This window comes from Sphaeramia orbicularis, chromosome 24, assembly GCF_902148855.1.
Source record: "Sphaeramia orbicularis chromosome 24, fSphaOr1.1, whole genome shotgun sequence".
NCBI classification, from domain to species: domain Eukaryota; kingdom Metazoa; phylum Chordata; class Actinopteri; order Kurtiformes; family Apogonidae; genus Sphaeramia; species Sphaeramia orbicularis.
The window spans coordinates 21,766,773-21,785,976 of NC_043979.1; the positions used below are offsets into that span (position 1 = coordinate 21,766,773).

Here is a 19,204-nt window from a genome sequence, read left to right on the forward strand (position 1 = left end):
CCAAATCCGTCCTGCCAAAGGGTCCAGTCCGGCCCTTAGGATGAATTTGTGAAATGCAAAAATTACACTAAGATATGAACAATCCTTTTAGTTCAGGTTCCACATTCAGACCAATTCAATCTCAAGTGGGCAGGACCAGTAAAATACTATCATAATAACGTATAAATAATGACAACTCTAAACTTTTCCCTTTGTAAATGTAAATATTTTCATGTATTTACACTAAAACAAAGTATAATTTCACAAAAAATGTAAATAACCTGAACAAATATGAACAACCTGAAATGTTTTAAGAGATGTAAGTACAATTTTAACAATATTCTGTCTGTTACTAAATGTTTTGTGTATTTGTAGATCCACTGTGATCTGTAAGTTATAATGTACATGTGTAAATGATAAACCGAGGCAGAATATTGTTATAATAACATTTATTTTTTCAGTTTGTTCATGTTAGTCACATCTTTTGAAAACATAGTTTGCAGATGTAAACCTTTTTGTAATGTAAATCAACTTTATTTGCTCTAAAACAGAGAGAAAAGTTTGGAGTTAACATTATTTATATATAATTATGTTATTATTTTACTGGTTCGGCCCACTTCAGATCTAATTTAGCTGAATGTGGCCCCTGAACTAAAATGAGTTTGACACCCCTGATATAAGTAAAGATAAAGATACTAAACATGGGTATGTTGGGGGGGGGGTTTATGTGGTAAATAAAGGCAAAATCAGTGTTTAAGGATGGCCAAGTAGTATCAGACCCCGAACAGTTAATTCAAGGATTTTAACAAAAAACATTACGTGTTTAACAATTGCAACCATTTTCATCTGAGTCACTCCATTTTCAGAGTCTAGCTGACAAATATATTCCAAATAAGGCTGGTTATTTTATGACAAATTAACCAATTATAAAGGCCTGGAGTTGATTCCAAAAGCTGAATGCTGTTCACTGAAATACTAAATATGAGGCCCAAAGAATTGTTAATGCAAGTGAAGGAAGCCCCAATTCTACTGTCCAAATACATATGGACCTGACTCTATATGAGACCAAATCAATGCATTTTAACAGGTTCTCTTTGTTTTCCTCTCATCTGTTAAACAGCATGCATGCTAGTGTTTCTGTACTAGATCCAAACTCCATTTGTCAGAATTATTCAAACATTCAGTTGAACCAAAAACATGCCTTTTGTTGAATGTTTTAATAAATGCAAATTTTGCTGGCAACTCCAATATAATCTGCCACCCACCTGAGGACTGCAAATCCAGTCTTTGTGAGTGGATGATTTAGGTAATAAAAGCTCTTTGGCAAAAGTTATGTAAAGATTTTTGTTTGAAGAGTTTAAATATTAATAAATATGATCCTTTTTCATCACAGCTTTGAGCATTAAACAAAGCCTTGTTGTGTTTCACTAATTCTAACCAAGTGCTTTCATGGTCTAAACCACACAAAAAAGTCCAATAATAGTGTTTTGTTTTGAGAGATAGAGTTTTAATTATAACCCTGTTCTGTTTCCTCTGGACAAAAGTAGATATAACACTTTATTAGTTACATAAACAGATCTGAAACACGCTTTGGTTCAGAAATGTGAAATCTGTGGTTTGCAGAGACATATGATACTAACACTGAATTTGCTGACGATAATGCATAATAATGCTTTGTCGTAATGTCTACTGTAAACATATGCATATCGTTACTATCAGGTGGAAACCTCATAAGTCGATTTTTTTTTTTTTTTTTGGCATAAAACAAGTCTATTGGTCAGTCTTCACGTTGGCCTGGCAGTTTTAGAAATATTTAACCACAGAAATGGCCCTTCTGAGTGTTGGAGACAGTGTGGATCAAAGGAGGCTAATCATTATCATGTGCTCTGGGATTGCCCCAATATTAGAGTGGTATCCACGGGACTTTAATATTAGTCTTTAAGGTTCATATTACTTATAACTTGGTGGCATTGCTGTACAAGAACAGAGGGAGAATACAAAATTATTACAGGTGCTTTTAGCAGCCAGCAAGAATTACAAGAAGGTGGTTAAACCCAACTCCACCAACAATAGGAGATTGGTCCAAATGGAAAAACTGGCTTACTCTATCAGAATCCAGAGGGATAAATTTGATCATATTTGGGACAAATGGATCAACTTTGTATCCTGTAGCCACCCAGAATTTGTATCACTCCTCTAAAAATGTCTTCTTTTTTGTAATCTCCCTGTATTTATTCTTCACTTTATGTTTTTCTGCATAAATATGTGTAATGTTAAAGAACCCAGAGGTATTGTGACGCTATGATTGTTTTTAAGTGAGAAATACCGAAACTGTGAGCACCCAGTTCATATGTTAGTTAGTTTTTTTTACACTTTTGTATGTATAAAATAAGAAATACGAAAAAGGGTTCTAATAGATAATATCTGTATGAATGGTAATGTTGGAGATATTTTGTCACCTTTTTCAATAAAAATAAAATGAAAAAAAGGAATATTTAATCAATGAAAAGTGCTGAAAACATCTTGTGATTACATCTCTTAACTCCATTTATTTATTTAGAATATACATCATTTTCCAGTTTCTTGAAAAATATCCATTTTGGACATAAGAGGTTTCCACCCAGCAGTGACAATATACTGTCTGATTCTTGTCGATTGACAGTAATTTAAAAGATGCAGAAAAGTGATCAAAATATTCAGAAGTGAGGTGAAGCTGCATCCGATCAACCTTTGACACAATGGTACACAGTTCAATGGGAAAATGTTGACATCTAAATTAACATCAGTTCAATACATGAGACTGTTCTGAGGCTAAATGTCACTCAGCATTCAAGTGGCATTTAAGTCCTGATCAATAATGAGAGCCTGTGTTTCTCACTGTATGAACAAATGTTAACATTTCCATCAACATTAGATCCAAATATAGACCCATGAGAATGTTAACACACACACACTAACATGGTATATTGATCCTAACGCAATTAAAGAAATAATCCAATTGCTGAAATCGTCATTAATCTCATTGAGATAAATAATAACTATTGCATAATTCCACAGCACAGAGTTTTTTTTGTTGTTTTTTTTTTGGGTAAAATCGACCCAGATGCTGTGTTCACAAAAGTAAACCAACACACTGCAGTGCAGCATTAGAGAATCTTAGAGTGGCTGTTCATATTTTTTATCCTGTTATTCTGAAAACAGAGGTTCCTCATCATCTCCAGATCCAAAAAAAAAGTGTTTTTGGAGCTTTGTAAGCCTGATTAGAGAGACTGTGAGCAGAAAGACTGGAGTAGAAGGAAAATGTTTGAAGGAGCAATCCGAATTTACTTTAATCAATGACATACAATGGCTGTAATCTCAAGAAAATTCATTTAGTCTTATCGCACGACAATGGCGTAATTAAAGTCTGATCACAGAAAATGAAATTTGATCACTCAAGCCAATTAAGTCATAAACTGGAGATAAGAGGATTGAAATATAGGAAGACACTGAAATGCTCTGTAACTCTCTGTCATGCAGAAACAGCAGAACGGTGAAGAAATTAAAGAAATAATTTACTTTTTCATCAGATTCATTAATATTGCATCAGTGCGTGTGTGTATTAACACCAAGAAGAGCCCGTTCAGTCTTTTCTAATTCTGAACGTATGAGACAGATATTAAAGTGAGAATGAGGAGGAGTGGATCATCTCAGTATGTACACAGCTGGTACATAAACTGTGAACTGATGCACTATTGTTAGAAACTGAGTGACATGTGAGCGTGAAGAAACCGTGGCATTTTCAGTCCAACTGTCTGTCAAGTAACAGGAACACACAGTATGTTGTTAATAAGTGTTGAAAAGAAAAAGAGAGATAATGGGTGCATCCAAAGAGTCCAGATAAAACTACCTCCTATCTAATTTTTACCCTGCCCCCTGAGGGGGAAGCAAGGAGTATTGTTTTTGGCTCAGTTTGTTTGTTTGTTTGTTTGTTTACACTCTAACAGCAAAACTATTGGTTGAATTACTACCAAATTTTATTTATAGATTGCCAGTGACCCAGAATAGATGTCATTACATTTTGGGAAAAATAGGTCAAAGTTTCAATTTTTTATGATTTTTTTAAATCTTTTTTTTTTTCCTCATTTATTTACAATGAGCAAAATTTCACATGTCTGTAGCAGCAAAACTACCGGTTGAATTCATACCAAATTTGGTTTATAGATTGCCAGTGACCCAGCATAGACGTCATTACATTTTGGGAAAAGTAGGTCAAACTTTCAATTCTTTATGAACTTGAAAAAAAAAAAAAAAAAATCCCAAAATACTTAGAATGGGTGAAACTTCACATGTCTGTAGCAGCAAAACTATTGGATGAAGTTTTAAAATCTTTTTTCTTCTCCCATTTATTTATAATGGGCAAAATCAGCACACGCAGAGACATGATGACATCAGCTGGATCGATGCCAAAATAAGCTACAATATGTGCGTTATGCCTGACACCGTTTGTTTTCAACAAGATGTAGCAATACATAATACAATACATAATTTATTTACTTATATATGAATTCATCATATTTACAGGGTGGGGAAGCAAAATTTACAATGAACATTTAGTTGTTTTTTCTCAGCAGGCACTACGTCAATTGTTTTGAAACCAAACATATATTGATGTCATAATCATACCTAACACTATTATCCATACCTTTTCAGAAACTTTTGCCCATATGAGTTATCAGGAAAGTAAACGTCAAAGAGTGTGTGATTTGCTGAATGCACTCGTCACACCAAAGGAGATTTCAAAAATAGTTGGAGTGTCCATAAAGACTGTTTATAATGGAAAGAAGAGAATGACTATGAGCAAAACTATTACGAAAAAGTCTGGAAGATACTATTAAAGAAGAATGGGAGAAGTTGTCACCCGAATATTTGAGGAACACTTGTGCAAGTTTCAGGAAGCGTGTGAAGGCAGTTATTGAGAAAGAAGGAGGACACATAGAATAAAAACATTTTCTATTATGTCAGTTTTCTTGTGGCAAATAAATTCTCATGACTTTCAATAAACTATTTGGTCATACACTGTCTTTCAATCCCTGCCTCAAAATATTGTAAATTTTGCTTCCCCACCCTGTAGGTATTGATTAGGGTTTTGAACTTCTTTTTACTGGCTTTTAACCTTCTTCAAAACTCTTTTAATCTTGGTCTTAGTCTACATGTTTATTTTTATCTTTTATCACAATCATTATTTTATCAACCCATCTGTCTATTATTATATATTTTATGTCCAGATTGGTGGGACTTTATTGTATCATGTTTATAGTCAACTCATGCCTTGGTTTCATGTTATGTTTCATTATGTTTTAAGAAACGCACAACATCTGAGTGCATTTACACTATAGAGAAATTTTCCGTACTGGATCAGCCAATATTCTACAAAAAAAAAAAAAAACATCTTGGATGCTTCTCTGTGCGTTCTTACTATTGAATGCAGGATGTGAACATGGGTAAAAATGTGACTTCATTATAAATTGGAACTGATATAGGCCTAAATAAAGGTTAAAGCTAAAGCTCCTGTGTCATTCATGTGTCAGTATGAATCCTGAATTAGCAAGACTGTATTAAAATACTAAATCTATACAAAATAACCTATCAATCTATTAGCCTACATGGGATTTGCTCTATTTAGCATTATGCATTTTACAGGTGCTTTATATTATTTTTAGATTATACATTGTACATATGCCGATCTTGTATTTTTTTTCTGCTTTATAAATGTATTATATTTCTGTTATTTAATGCTTTTATCCCTTCACACTTACTTTCCTTTTTTTTTGTCTTTTTTTTTTTTTTTTTTTTTTGCTACTGTTTTTTCAAGAATGTTTTTGTATGCAACTGAGCTATTGTGACCAAGTAATGTCCCTTGTGGATCAAAAAAATTTGTCTAAGTCTAAGATTGCTTAGTGTCTAGATGTTAGGACTGTATATGTTGTCTTTTTTTCCCCTTAGTTTTGCAGAAATACATTTTTTTTATTTTTATTTTTGCCTTGCCATTACTACTTTGCTTTTTTATTTAGTGTTCACTGGCCTATGCTGGGATGTCAGGAAACCAATTTTGTTCTATTCTCATATATTAAAGCCCATTTGAATCTTCTAAATCAGGGGTGTCAAACTCATTTTAGTTCAGGGGCGATATTCAGTTAAATTTGATCTGTAGTGGGCCGGACCAGAAAAATAATAACATAATAACCTATAAATAATGACAACTGCAAATTTTTGTCTTTGTTTTAGTGTAAAAAAAAACAAACAAAAAAAAACCAACATTAAATTATGAAAATACTTACTTTTATAAACTATCAAAAAAAAAAAAAAATGAAAAAACTGAAATTTAAATTAAAAAACGTAAGAAAATTTTGTGCAATTTTAACAATATTATTCCTCTGCTTATCATTTGTCCATGTATGTTATGGATCAGATCTACAAAGACACTAAACACTGAGGAACAGGCAGAAAAATAGTTCAAATTGTGCTTAATTTTCTTTTGATATTTCAGGTTGTTCATATTTGTTCAGGTGATTCACATTTTAGTGTTACAGGATAGTTTGGAAATGGAAATATTTTCATAATTTAACGTTATTTTTTGCACTAAAACAAAGGAAAAAAATTGAGTTGTTAATTCTAGATTTTTTTGGCTTAATTCAAGATTTTTTTTTACTTAATTGAAGATTTTTTTGGCTTAATTCAAGATCTTTTTTTTACTTAATTGAAGATTTTCTTTTTTTGGCTTAATTCAAGATTTTTTGCTAAATTTGTTTTTGTTTTTTTGTTTTTTTTTTTTGTTTAATTGAAGATTTTTTTATTTAATTGAAGATTTTTTTTTTTGGGCTTAATTGAAGATTTTTTCCTCAATTCAAGCTATTATTTTTTCTTAATTCAATTCAAGACTGTGGAATTTTTGCACTTGGCAAAAACATCCCAGGGGCTGACCTGGACCCTTTGGGGGGGCCGCATTTGGCCCCTGGGCCGCATGTTCAACACCCCTGTTCTAAATTGTCCTAAAGTTTACTCTGTGAATCAAACATCACTTGCCTACATTTCTAATAACATTTCAACCCACAGATACACCTCCTTCAGCCTAATTTGACTGCATTTCTCCTCCTCCAGAAGATCCAGTTCACATTCTCTGTTTCCAGTTAATGTTTAGAGGCGTTTGGGGCTGAGGCAGCCAAAAATTAATCTGTGATATAAATATAGACTGAAGATCGAACACATGCAAACTAAGTGCAGGTTCTGCTCCATTAATTTCATATTTTACACCAAAAAACGTTTAAATTCGAAAACGTATCATTGTATTTGACAGTTTTGGCATGAGATGAAAACACGTGTCCTGTTTTCGTGGACAGTCAGGTTGGCCGTTGTTGCCGCTGCAGTGAATTGTGGGATGGCATTCCGTCCTATCATTTGGGAAAGGATGGTCCAGTGTATCCTGAGCTAAAGGAGATAGTAAATAAAGCACTGAAGCTCTTTTCCTTTGCATTCAGAGAATTCAGATAGCTCTTATCATGGCTTACACTCAGATACATCCATGACATTTTATTCAGTTACGGACCTTCCTGAGCTAAAAGGACTAGTCAGATGCACCCAATGTGTGTCCTCTAACTTGGCAGAGACGCGTTGAAAATGATGACCTTCATGGGAACATTTTCAAATGATCAAAAATGTCTGAAAAGGTGTTGAGAGTATGGATGAAGTATGGATGTCTGAATGAAATGTAAAAAAAAACAGGTAATGCATGAGTAAATAGTCAAGTATTTGCAGCACATTATAAGTATGTTATCACTATATTATGATGGAATCCAAATCATTTTTCAGTGGTAAACATGGTAACATTAATTGAGAATGCAGAAAATATATAAAAAAAAAGATTGATATAACATTCCTCATACCTGCCAGAGTCTTATAGTCGAGCAGATCGAAGAGAACAATGGCCACGCCCGACCACGTGATGATCAGAGCCACAACCAGCAGCCACGCCATCGGTGAAGTAAAGGTTAAAACCACATCGTCCAGAAACGTCCTGGAGGCGGAACGAGACGGAGCCGCTTCCTCCCTTTCTTTGGTCTGGCTGCTCATTGGTGAAAGGAAACTGGAGGTAGAAAACAGAAAAGTGGAAGAAAAGGGAATATGGCCCAGTATTTCAACACGAGAAGACGTTTATACTTGAGAATAAAGGGTTTGTACAGCCAGAAGTGATAAATCGTGATCAGCCAGGGGCAAAAGCATCAGCAAACAGTGGGAGAAAATACTACACAGCATCTAAACAGTGAAATGAAAAAACGACGATGCTCAAACAACCATGTTCTTTCTGGAAAAATACATTTAACCCATGAAGACCCAGTGTTTTCTCCTTATTTAACCTTTGCTTAAGTGACTTATCATCATTTATTATAATATTACCCTCTCTAATTTGTATTTTTCACTATAAATCATGTATTCTCCTATATTGAACTTCCCATACTTAATTTAGATCAAGGGTGTCAAACTCATTTTAGTTCAGGGGCCACATTTGGCAAAATCTGATCTGAAGTTGGCTGAACCAGTTAAATAATAACATAATAATATATAAGTAATGTCAACTCCAAACTTTTCTCTATGTTTTAGAGCAAAAAAAAGTACATTTACATCATGAAAAGGTTTACATCTACAAACAAACCTTTCAAAAGATGTGAATAACATGAACAAACTGGAAAGATAAGTGTAATTTTAACAATATTTTGCCTCCGTTTATCATCTACACATGTACATTATAACTTACAGATCACAATGGATCTACAAATACGTAAAACATCTTGTTAAAATTGCACTAACTTCTCTTAAGAAATTTCAGGTCATTCATATTTGTTCAGGTTATTCACATTTTTTGCAAAATTATACTTTTTTTTTGTGTAAAAACGCGAAAATATGTACATTTACAAACAGAAAAATATGGAGTTGTCATTATTTTTATGTTATTATGATAGTATTTTACTGAATCCTACCCACTTGAGATTGAATTGGTCTGAATTTTAGAATCTGAACTAAAAGGACTGTTAATATCTTATTTTTGCATTTCACAAATTCATCCCAAGGGCCGGACTGGACCCTTTGGCGGGCCGGATTTGGCCTCTGGGCCGCATGTTTAACACCTGTGATTTAGATGTACATAAAAGCCAAGTGGCCTCTGTGTGTGTGTGTGTGTGTGTGTGTGTGTGTGTGTGTGTGTGTGTGTAGGTGTGTGTGTGTGTAGGTGTGTGTGTGTGTCCGGGAATTCACACAAAATCCGCAAAGAGCTGACTGCTGCAGTTTGGCATACTTATGTATTGTTGGTCAAGGAAGAGACTAGCGAAAACAGAAAGTTGATAGGACCAATACTTTGGGACATGTTAGTAATTTTGGAATACAATAGCCTTACAATCACGTTGCTATGGCCAGAACGCTTTGGCGGTGACTGCTGGACAAATGCAGTACAGCATGTACAAATACACAATAGTATACAAACTACCACATCTAGAACCAGTGGATCTCCACGGGTCAATGCGCTAGTTAACCCATAAAGACCCAGTGCTACTTTTTGTTTATATTTATCACCATTTATTATAACATTATCCTCTATGTTTTACATTTTTCACTGTAAATCATGTATTTTCCTATATTTAATTTGTTATATTTCATTTAGATGGTCATGAAAATTTAGAGTTAATTCAAAGGTTATTATATCAAAACAGAGAAAACTGAAGAAAATGTGAGTTTTTCTGCAAAGTTATCAATAACTAAACATAAAAACAAGTGTGTCCAATTGTCCATCCACTGTCATTGATCAAACTCCATAGGTTTTACTGGTGAATCAATGTTGTAGAAGATGACAGTGTTTCCACATTCACTATGGAGCCTCCAAACGTCTAAATGGGTCATATCTGATGACCATGAAAAGATGATAAACTGAATTTTACACCAATTATTTACATGTATTGATAGGATTAATGGATCAAACAAGTATTAAACAGTTTACATCAGTAGATGGTTTTGGTTACCAGTGGATGTTTGGGTTTTTATGGATTAAAACACTGAGGAAATTCTGAAAAACTGAAGAAAAAGTGACTTTTTCAGTAAATGTGTCAATAACTGAATGCAAAAACAAGTGTTTCCAAGCATTTCCATGAGTTTTACTGGTGAATCGCTGTTGTAGAAGGTGACAGAGGGTTTCCAAATTCACTATGGAGCCTCTGAACATCCAAATGGGTCATATCTGATGACCATATAAGCAAAAAAAACCTATTACATTTCATCAATCATTTGCATGTATTGATAGGATTAGTGGATCAACAGTTATTAATCATTTAAAATCAGTAGATGCTTTTGGTTGCCAGTGGATTTTTGGGTCTTTATGAGTTAAGATGCATAAATATCAACATCCAAACAAAGGAAGCAGAGGCTGAGATAGGTTTTCCATGGGCTAAAATGAAAAAAAAAGAAAAAAAATCCACAGCTAAGGAAAGCTGTCTTCACAATCGGCAGTAAAAAACTAAACTTTGTGTTTACCTCTTCATTGTGAGTTTGGGGTAAAGTGTAAGTGCGCCCATGTAATCAGTTTTCGACAGTATGCCCTTTTGATTGGATGACATTAATGATATAGATTCCCCAGTGCAACCTCAGCAGGTTTTTGGAGGTCTAAGGAACTGCTGACCTCACCTTTCCAAATGTCAATAGCTATAAAACTCTGATTAGAGAGACGTGCACTTTTAGAAAAAAAAATGGATTGCAAACACAAAAACAATCAGCAACACAAAGGTATTACAAAAATCTGACCTAACACGGAACCTCGTTGGGTATTGTGTGGGCGGACAAGCCACTAATGTGCGAGGTGACAGCACATGATGTTATTGATACTACACAGCTATGGAAAAACAGAGGAGAGCTCTGCAATTTTCTAAACCTGAACCTCTGGAATGAGATCAATAGGAAGATGGATGGTCACAAGCCGTCAAACAAAGACGAACTGCTTGTATTTTTTTTCACAGAAGAACTAAAAAGAATGAATATGGATTTGTTTTCACTGCAGTACTTTGTTGTCACTATTATTTCAAACTGATAATCATTAGAGATAACGCTATTATTTTACATACGGTACTGTGCAAAAGTCCAAGGCCACCTTTAGGTTTGTTGTTTTTGCAGTGATTAAATGAGCATGAATTAATTCTCCTTTCAGTGCACGCTGCAAAAAATACCCTGCTAGAAATAAGCCTAACATCCCTAAATCTGGTCAAATTGGCTTATTTTGAGCTAAAAAATCTGTCAATGGGGTAAGAAAAAAAATTCTTGGCTAGAATTCTTAAAACAAGCAAAAAATCTATCAACTAAAAAACCATATTGTGCCTGAAAATTGGACATAAATGCAAGAATTTTAGCAAGAAATAAAATCACACTCATTTAAAACAGAGTTACTTTAAATTAATCTCTGACTGAACTGGCTGTAAAAATCTAAGTCTTAAAAACAAAGTAATAGCTGTAATTTCTTAAGATTCTTAAATTGAGAAGTTGTGCAAGTGGTTTCTGTCTTAAAATAAAGAAAACAATCTGGATCCTTTGCTGGGATCATGTGTAAAATATTGCCATACCTTGTTACTAGTAAAATCTGGCTTGATATTAGATGGAAAATCTTATTAAAACAAAGTTATATATTTTTTTTTTAAATAAGAATATTTTTGTCATGTAAAATTTCTTGACAAGCTTTTTTTTCTATTTTGATGAAAAATAAGACAAATGATCTTAAAATAAGACGTTTTCACTTTCTCAGAAATCATTTTTTGCAGTGCAGGAAATATGTTCACAGCCTTAACACATACAGACCTAAACATCCATCACCAACCAAACCATCTACTGATCTAAACTGTTTAACACTCCACTAATCCTATCAATACATGTAAATAACTGGTGTAAAATGCAGTTTTTTCATCTTTTCATGGTCATCAGATATGACCCATTTGGACGTTCAGAGGCTCTGTAGTTACCGTGGAAACACTGTCATTTTCTACAACATTGATTCACCAGTAAAACCCATGGAGTTGGATCAATGACAGTGGATGAAGACACTGGGTTTATGTTCAGTTAATGATGTATTTGACTGAAAAATTCAATCAGTTTTCTCTGCTTTTGATGTAATCACCCTTAGCTTTAATCTGAGCTTTAATGGACATCTTCATGATCAATAAATTATATACAGGAAAACACCTGATTCATACAGTTAAAATACAAAATACAGAGCATGATATTATACATAAATAGTGATAAATTGCTTAAGAAAGGTTAGATATAGAGAAAATTTCATTTGGGACCTGACATAAAAGTAGCGCTGGGTCTTTATGGCTTAAAATGGACACAAAAAACGGAATTAAATGGGTTCTAAAGGTTAAAATCATTATTTAGTGTGACCTCTGACCCCATGACAAGAAACAGCACAAACAGTTAGAAACATCTGACATGTGTTGAGTGAAACCTGGTATAAAACAGAAAATTAATGCAATAAATCTCATCTTTTCAGAGCAAAAGCATTAAAGACATGTTGAGTGAAAAGGGAATAAGTAAATACTTTAGTTTATTGAAGTTTTTCACAGAAATTTTTGTTTTTACTGCTGCATATACTCCACATATATCCAGATTGTATTTTTTAATCCAAAGACTGAGAAATGCATATGTGTGATCAGTATAACTGTACTAAACCAATTTATAATATTTATAATATTGCCTCCTCTCTTTACAAAAAGAGTTTAGTGAATTGAACAGAAATAATCCTGTTTGACTGTAGTTCTTTTAATGACATTGAAAACGAATGTCATGGTGACTTATTTTGATTTTGTACCTTTGTCTAATATTTCAGTAATGAGGATTGAAGTTCTATTATTTCCGCCTAATTTACTTTTTAAATAATGACCTTTTTTTGGACAAATTACATGGTTTATTTTGATTTTGAACCTTGGCTGAATATTTCAGTCATGTCACGTCTGTCATGTTTAATTTTTATTATTATTAACAGAACACACCCAGAAATGCCTTGTGTTTCTATGCCAACAAATCCAATACTTTTTCATTTGAATCTTCATAAGGTGTGTGTGCATACTACCTATTTTTACACGTACCCTCTTCACACTTAAAAGAATAGACAATAATACCATTAATCACAATTATCCGTATGACATTTAATCATCCACTCAAATTTCAATGTCATGAGAACTTTTTAAAGTGAAAGCATCATTTTTCAACTGTGCATTTCAGTGATCTAGTTCAACTATTTAACTTGTATGCGGTTGAATTGTGTTTTATTTCTTTTAGTGGTTTTATGTCAGGAGTGCCACTATACTTTTATTGCCGTATTTATTATTTCATCTTATTTTATTATTCTCAATCATTCACTCAAACCTTTGGAAAAAGAATGAGGGAAACCTCACTTTCACTGGTGCCAAGTAAAATAAAATAAAATAAAATAAAATAAAATAAAATAAAATAAAATAAAATAAAATAAAATAAAAGAGGGAGAAAAGTGGCATAAAGGAGAAAAACACGAAACATATTCAGTTACATCTGCAAAAGTTACCACAGTTTAGTTAAAAAAAATAAAATAAAATAAAATAAAAGAGGGACAAAATGTGGCATAAAGGAGAAAGACATGAAACAACACATTCAGTTACATCTGCAAAATTTACCAGTTTAGTTAAAAAAAATAAAAAATATAATAAAAGAGGGAGAAAATGTACCATAAAGAAGTAAAAACATGAAACAACACATTCAGTAACAACTGCAAAAGTTACCACAGTTTTACAGTGCTAAAATGAGATAAAAGACTTCTACAAAAAAGTTAGAAAAATGCACATTAAAAGTAAAAACAAGTAAAAACCATGGGCAATTTAATCAATAATGTTAGACCTTGAAATGTTTTAGTGGCACTAATGAGGATAACTTATGTGTGTAGTGATATTTTATTGGTCTTTTACATTGTTTTATTTATTTTAATGTCTTATTTATTTCATATTTTATCCTTTTTAATGTCCTGTTCTCATAAATTGTTAATTTGGTAGCACCTTACTTTACAGTTTGGTATTAACATGGTAAATTGAATCTTTCCTCATGTGTCAAATGCTCCCCTTTATTTTAAGGTCATAGAAATAGAAATGTACACTTGATATGTTTGATGCTTGTCACTTGTTTCTATATAATAACCTTTAATCAGTGGTGCAAAATATATGAACACCTGTTTTTATTTGATCAAATAGACTTCCATAAGTAATAATGGACTAAACTAAACATGCAGGGGCAGGAGATTCCATAAAGAACAGGAGAGAAGAGGAACATCAGGGGAAATGAGCAGAGAACACAAAGAACTGTGTGATGATGAGGAAATGTCATGCAACACCATATTTATAGGAAACTCCAACACTGAGGATTTTATGGACATTCTCCTGAATGAAGCCAGTACAAAATCAAGAAAAACTCTTTCTTTTTCAGTGTTTTAGATCCTGCTGAGAGGTTTATTGTCTTTTCTATATGCTATACTAGTCACTTAATACTAGCTTTTCAGTGTTAGTTTGAACCTCAGGCTAATGTTATCCAGAAGACATTAGCTTGACTCTGACTGTAATAAAACAAAAAAGAAGTGAAAAGTCAATATCTTCAAAATGCCATGGGCTCAATGACTGAAACTAAAATGATTTGACCCTCTCAACCTGAAGATTATGGAATCAGAGGAACTTTTACTGTGACCAGTTGCCACTTTAACCCTTTAACCCTGAGACATTATTTCAGGTAAACATGCTGCTGTGAATTTACACCTGTTTCAGTGTCATAAAAGTTGTTGTGAGTATGTGCTGGTGTTCCTTTTCTTCAGTGGTTTTGTTTTACTGTGTGTTTTAGGGTCAAAACAAGGTGGAATAACAGAAAAAGACAAAGAGAGGAAGTGAAGTTTGACATTTTTTTTACTAAATAAGGCACTCAGAATGTACATCAGTAAGAGATTTAAGATGTTGAACATTAACTGTGAACTGGAACACACTGAACAACAACATGTATTTGAATTTTGGCCCAGTATAGTTTTGGGGCTGTTTTTTTCTAAATCAGTCCCGCTGCTTTTTGGCACCTGGTTGAACTCCAAAAAGCAGTTACAGTCAAAATTAAGCAAAAACACAGTAAAAAAAAAAATAAAAAAAAAAAAAATTAAATAAACAAAGGAAAATCACAACAAGACTGCAAACAACAGTAAAACAAACAACAACAACAACAAAAATGACAAGGAAAGCAGTGTTAATAAAAAAAAAAAAGCCCAAACCGTCTATTTTTATAGTGAGATGGTCTCACTCACTGCTCTATGTTTCACCCCCCCTTTCCACAGGCAGCAGGGGGTGTACTGAGCATGCTCAGATGTCTATGGAAAGCACAAAGTTTATTCTATCAGCAAATTGAAATTGTCCTATTGAACAAACAGTTGAATTTTTAGGAATATTTAAAATAAATCATAAATTCAGAACGCTCACCACAGACATGTCAGGGGTTAAAGGGTTACACTGCAAAAATCTAAATTTTACTGAGTGTATTTTTCTCATTTCTTGTCAAAATATCTCACCACACTTAAAATACGACATAACCACCTCAAGAGTAACTTTTCAGTGAGATATAAGAACTTATTTTTAAACAATAGATCTAGAAAATCTTATTTCAAGAAATCTTACCAAGATAATTTTCACTTGTTCCAGTGGCAGATTTTTTTTGATTAATTCAAGATGTTTTTTGTTTTTTGTTTTTTGTTTTTTTTTGCTTAATTGAAGCAAAAAAAAAAAAATCTCACAATAGAGCAAGTGAAAATTATCTTGGTATGATTTCTTGAAGTTAGATTTTCAACATCTATTGTCTAAGAATAAGTTCTTATGTCTCACTGAAAAGTTACTCTTTAGGTGATTATGTCTTGTTTTAAGTGTGATGAGATATTTTGACTAAAATGAGAATAAAATGAGAAAAACACACTTAGTAAGATTTTGATTTTTGCAGTGTAATGTACAAAATATAATAACATTTGAGATAACTTTATCATCACTGTGTGCAAACCAAGGTTATTATAGTTTTGGATTTTTCATTATAGTTTAATTTTAGTTCGTTTTGACTTTTTTTTCTGTAATTCAGTTAGTTTTAATTAGTTTTTAGAGCAGGTTTGCTAGTTTTTGGTATTTTCTAAATGCTTAGTTTTAGTTTAGTTTTAGTTTCTTTATATCTTTTCTCTTCTTCTTCGTCATATTCAAATAAATCCCAGACAGGACTCTGCTGCTTTCACCCAACTTTAGTCTCCACATTTCCAGGTAGAGTGGGGACGAAAAGCTGACTCTAAACGACAAGTGACGAGAAATGACGGACCGTTAAATATCATATGGTGCCAGCAGCTAAAATTGCTTGAGGGAAATAAATCGATTTCATATCAATCCAACAAGACAAAAATGAAGGGAATTTTATCCATAATTTTTATACGTTTTAGTTAGTTTTGTAAACACACAATACAGTTTCAGTTAGTTATCATTTTTTTCTTTTAGTTATAGTTTTTATTTATTTCAGTTAATGAAAATGTTTTTACAGTTCTAGTTTTCGTCATTTCGTTAGTTTTCATTTATGATAATAACCTTGGCGCAAACTACAAAATGTCACCACTGGGATTGACGTGACTCAAGTTCCCAAATATCATGACCCACATCTCCATAATGGACTCCTATTTGAACTGTGTGACTCTCTTCACCTAAAGAGTAAACAGTGTCAAAAAGAAGGAGTTCAGAGACGTTTTTATTGGGGCCAATTGTAAAAGTCTAAAATTTGCCATTTGGGTTTAACGTCCTATTGAAGTCAAAGTCTCTGCAATTTCATGGTCCAGAAGGCTGAACTACATTTCACTCTCCAAGCTAAAGAGTGAATGTTACCAAAGGGTGATCAGAGAACCTTTAATTGTGCTAAAAGTGCATAAGTTACATTTGGGTATTACCTCCAATTGGACTTATAGGGTTCCCAAATGTCACATTCAGTAGCTCCACAATGCAATGGGTAAGAAGGCAGAAGACTGGGCTGTGTGACCTTATAAAGTTAAGAATTAAAGGGTGTTAACATGAAGGCAAGTGTAGAAATGTTACTTTTGATCAGTTTTAACAGTGTGTGAAGTGTAAAATTTGACTTTTGGGAATAACTTCCCACTGGATGCCAGGGTCCTCAAAAGTCACGGTCAATATTTCTGTAATTCCAAATGATTTAGGGCGGAAACTTCAACTGTCTAACCCTCTCAACCTAAGGATAGAGCAATGTCAAAGTGAAAACAGTGAGAAAATATTTAATCGTTCACAAGTTACAGAATTTGACCAGTGGGTATGATTTTGTTTTGGGTGTTGAGGATGTCACGGTCAGTATCGATACAATGAGCTCAGACATGTTCCTTAGTGAATTCATCTTAATATTAGTATTAACTGACAGACTAACACTGAGACATAAGAGCTAGAGGCAGCAAAGATATAAAACACTGAAAAAGGCTGATCTTTTCTGGAGTTTGTTTTGATTCCCGTCAATAAAATCCTCCATCTTGAGATTTGTTATAAATATCATATTGCATGACATATTCTCATTTTAATAGTCTTACCCTTGAAGATCTTTACTCATTTTCCTTCTGTTTTTGTTGAAGCATTGCAGCGATATGACAAAAATGCAGAGCTAAGTGTATCTGAAGTCCTGACTGACTTTTACGTCTTTTTTGTCTTATATGACCATGAAATCAAATACAAAGAGGTGGTTTTGCATTTTACCGCATATCATGGAGAAATTATCCTGAGTGTTTCTCTCTATTTAACCTTTCTTAAATGATTTATTACCATTTTATTATAATATTATCCTCTTCATTTTGCATTTTTTCAGAGAAAATTATCTATTTTCTTATTATTTTCTTATATTTAATTCACTGATGTGGATGTTCAATAAACCGCAGATTGAAGTTCAAGGTTGTTATATATTAAAACAGAGAAAACTGCAGAAAAAGTGACTTTTTCAGCAAAATATATCATGAACTGAACATAAACCAAGTCTCTCCAACCACTCCATGGGTTTTACTGGTGAATCAATGTTGTAGAAGATGACAGTGTTTCCATGGTAACTATGGAGCCTCTGAACATCCAAATGGGTCATATCTGATGACCATGAAAAGATGAAGAACTGTATTTTACACCAATTATCTACATGGATTGATAGGATTACTGATGAACAGTTATTAAACAGTTTAGATCAGTAGATAATTTGGTCTCCAGTGGATGTTAGCGTCTTTATGGGTCAATACTTACATATTACCACATTATTACCATATTAATACCAAGCTGTGCCATTATCTTAGTTGATTTTCTTGTCTTTAATTATTATAGGTTTTACCCATAAAGACCCAGTGCTACTTTTGTGGTAGTTCCCAAATTATTTTTTTCTCTATATTTAATATTTCTTAAGTGATTAGTCACAATTTATTTTAACATAATCCTCTGTATTTTGCATTTTTCCAGTGAAAATCAAGTATTTTCCAATATATAATTTACTGATCATACAGATGTTCATGAAAGCTCAGACTGAACCTGAGGGTTATTATACCAAAAAACAGAGAAAATGACTTTTTCAGTAAAATATGAAATTAACTGAACCTAAAACAAGTGTCTACAACTGCTGTCATTGATCCAACTCCATGGATTTTACAGGTGAATCAATGTTGTAGAAGATGACGGTGTTTCCATGTTCACTACAGAGCCTCTGAACGTCCAAATGGGTCATATCTGATTACCATGAAAAGATGAAAAACTGTATTTTACACCAGTTATTTACATGTATTGATAGGATTAGTGGATCAACAGATATTATACATTTTGGATCAGTAGATGGTTTTGGTCATTGTTGGATGTTTACGTCTTTATGGGTTAATACTCACATATTACCACATTATTACCATATTAATACCAGGCTGTACTGTAAAGTGTCATTATCTTAGTTGAATTTCTTGTCTTTAATTATTTTAAGTTTAACCCGTAAAGATCTAGAGCTACTTTTGTGGTAGTTACCCAAATCATTTTTTTCTCTATATTTAACATTTCTTGAGTGATTTGTCACCATTTATTATGACATAATCCTCTGTTTTTTGCATTTTTTCAGTGAAAATCCAGTATTTTCCAATGTATAA

General features: G+C 33.0%; 1 protein-coding gene across 3 annotated transcripts in view; it reads right to left on the reverse strand.

Annotated features, from left to right (window-relative positions):
- LOC115415250 (triadin-like) overlaps positions 1 to 19,204 on the reverse strand; it is a 47,703-nt gene that overhangs the window by 22,443 nt on the left and 6,056 nt on the right. For all 3 annotated transcript variants that reach the window (XM_030128763.1, XM_030128762.1, XM_030128761.1), the window contains exon 2: positions 7,902 to 8,101. In XM_030128763.1, coding sequence (XP_029984623.1) covers positions 7,902 to 8,088 — 187 coding nt within the window. In that variant the 5' untranslated portion in view covers positions 8,089 to 8,101. The remainder of the gene's footprint in view (positions 1 to 7,901; positions 8,102 to 19,204) is intronic.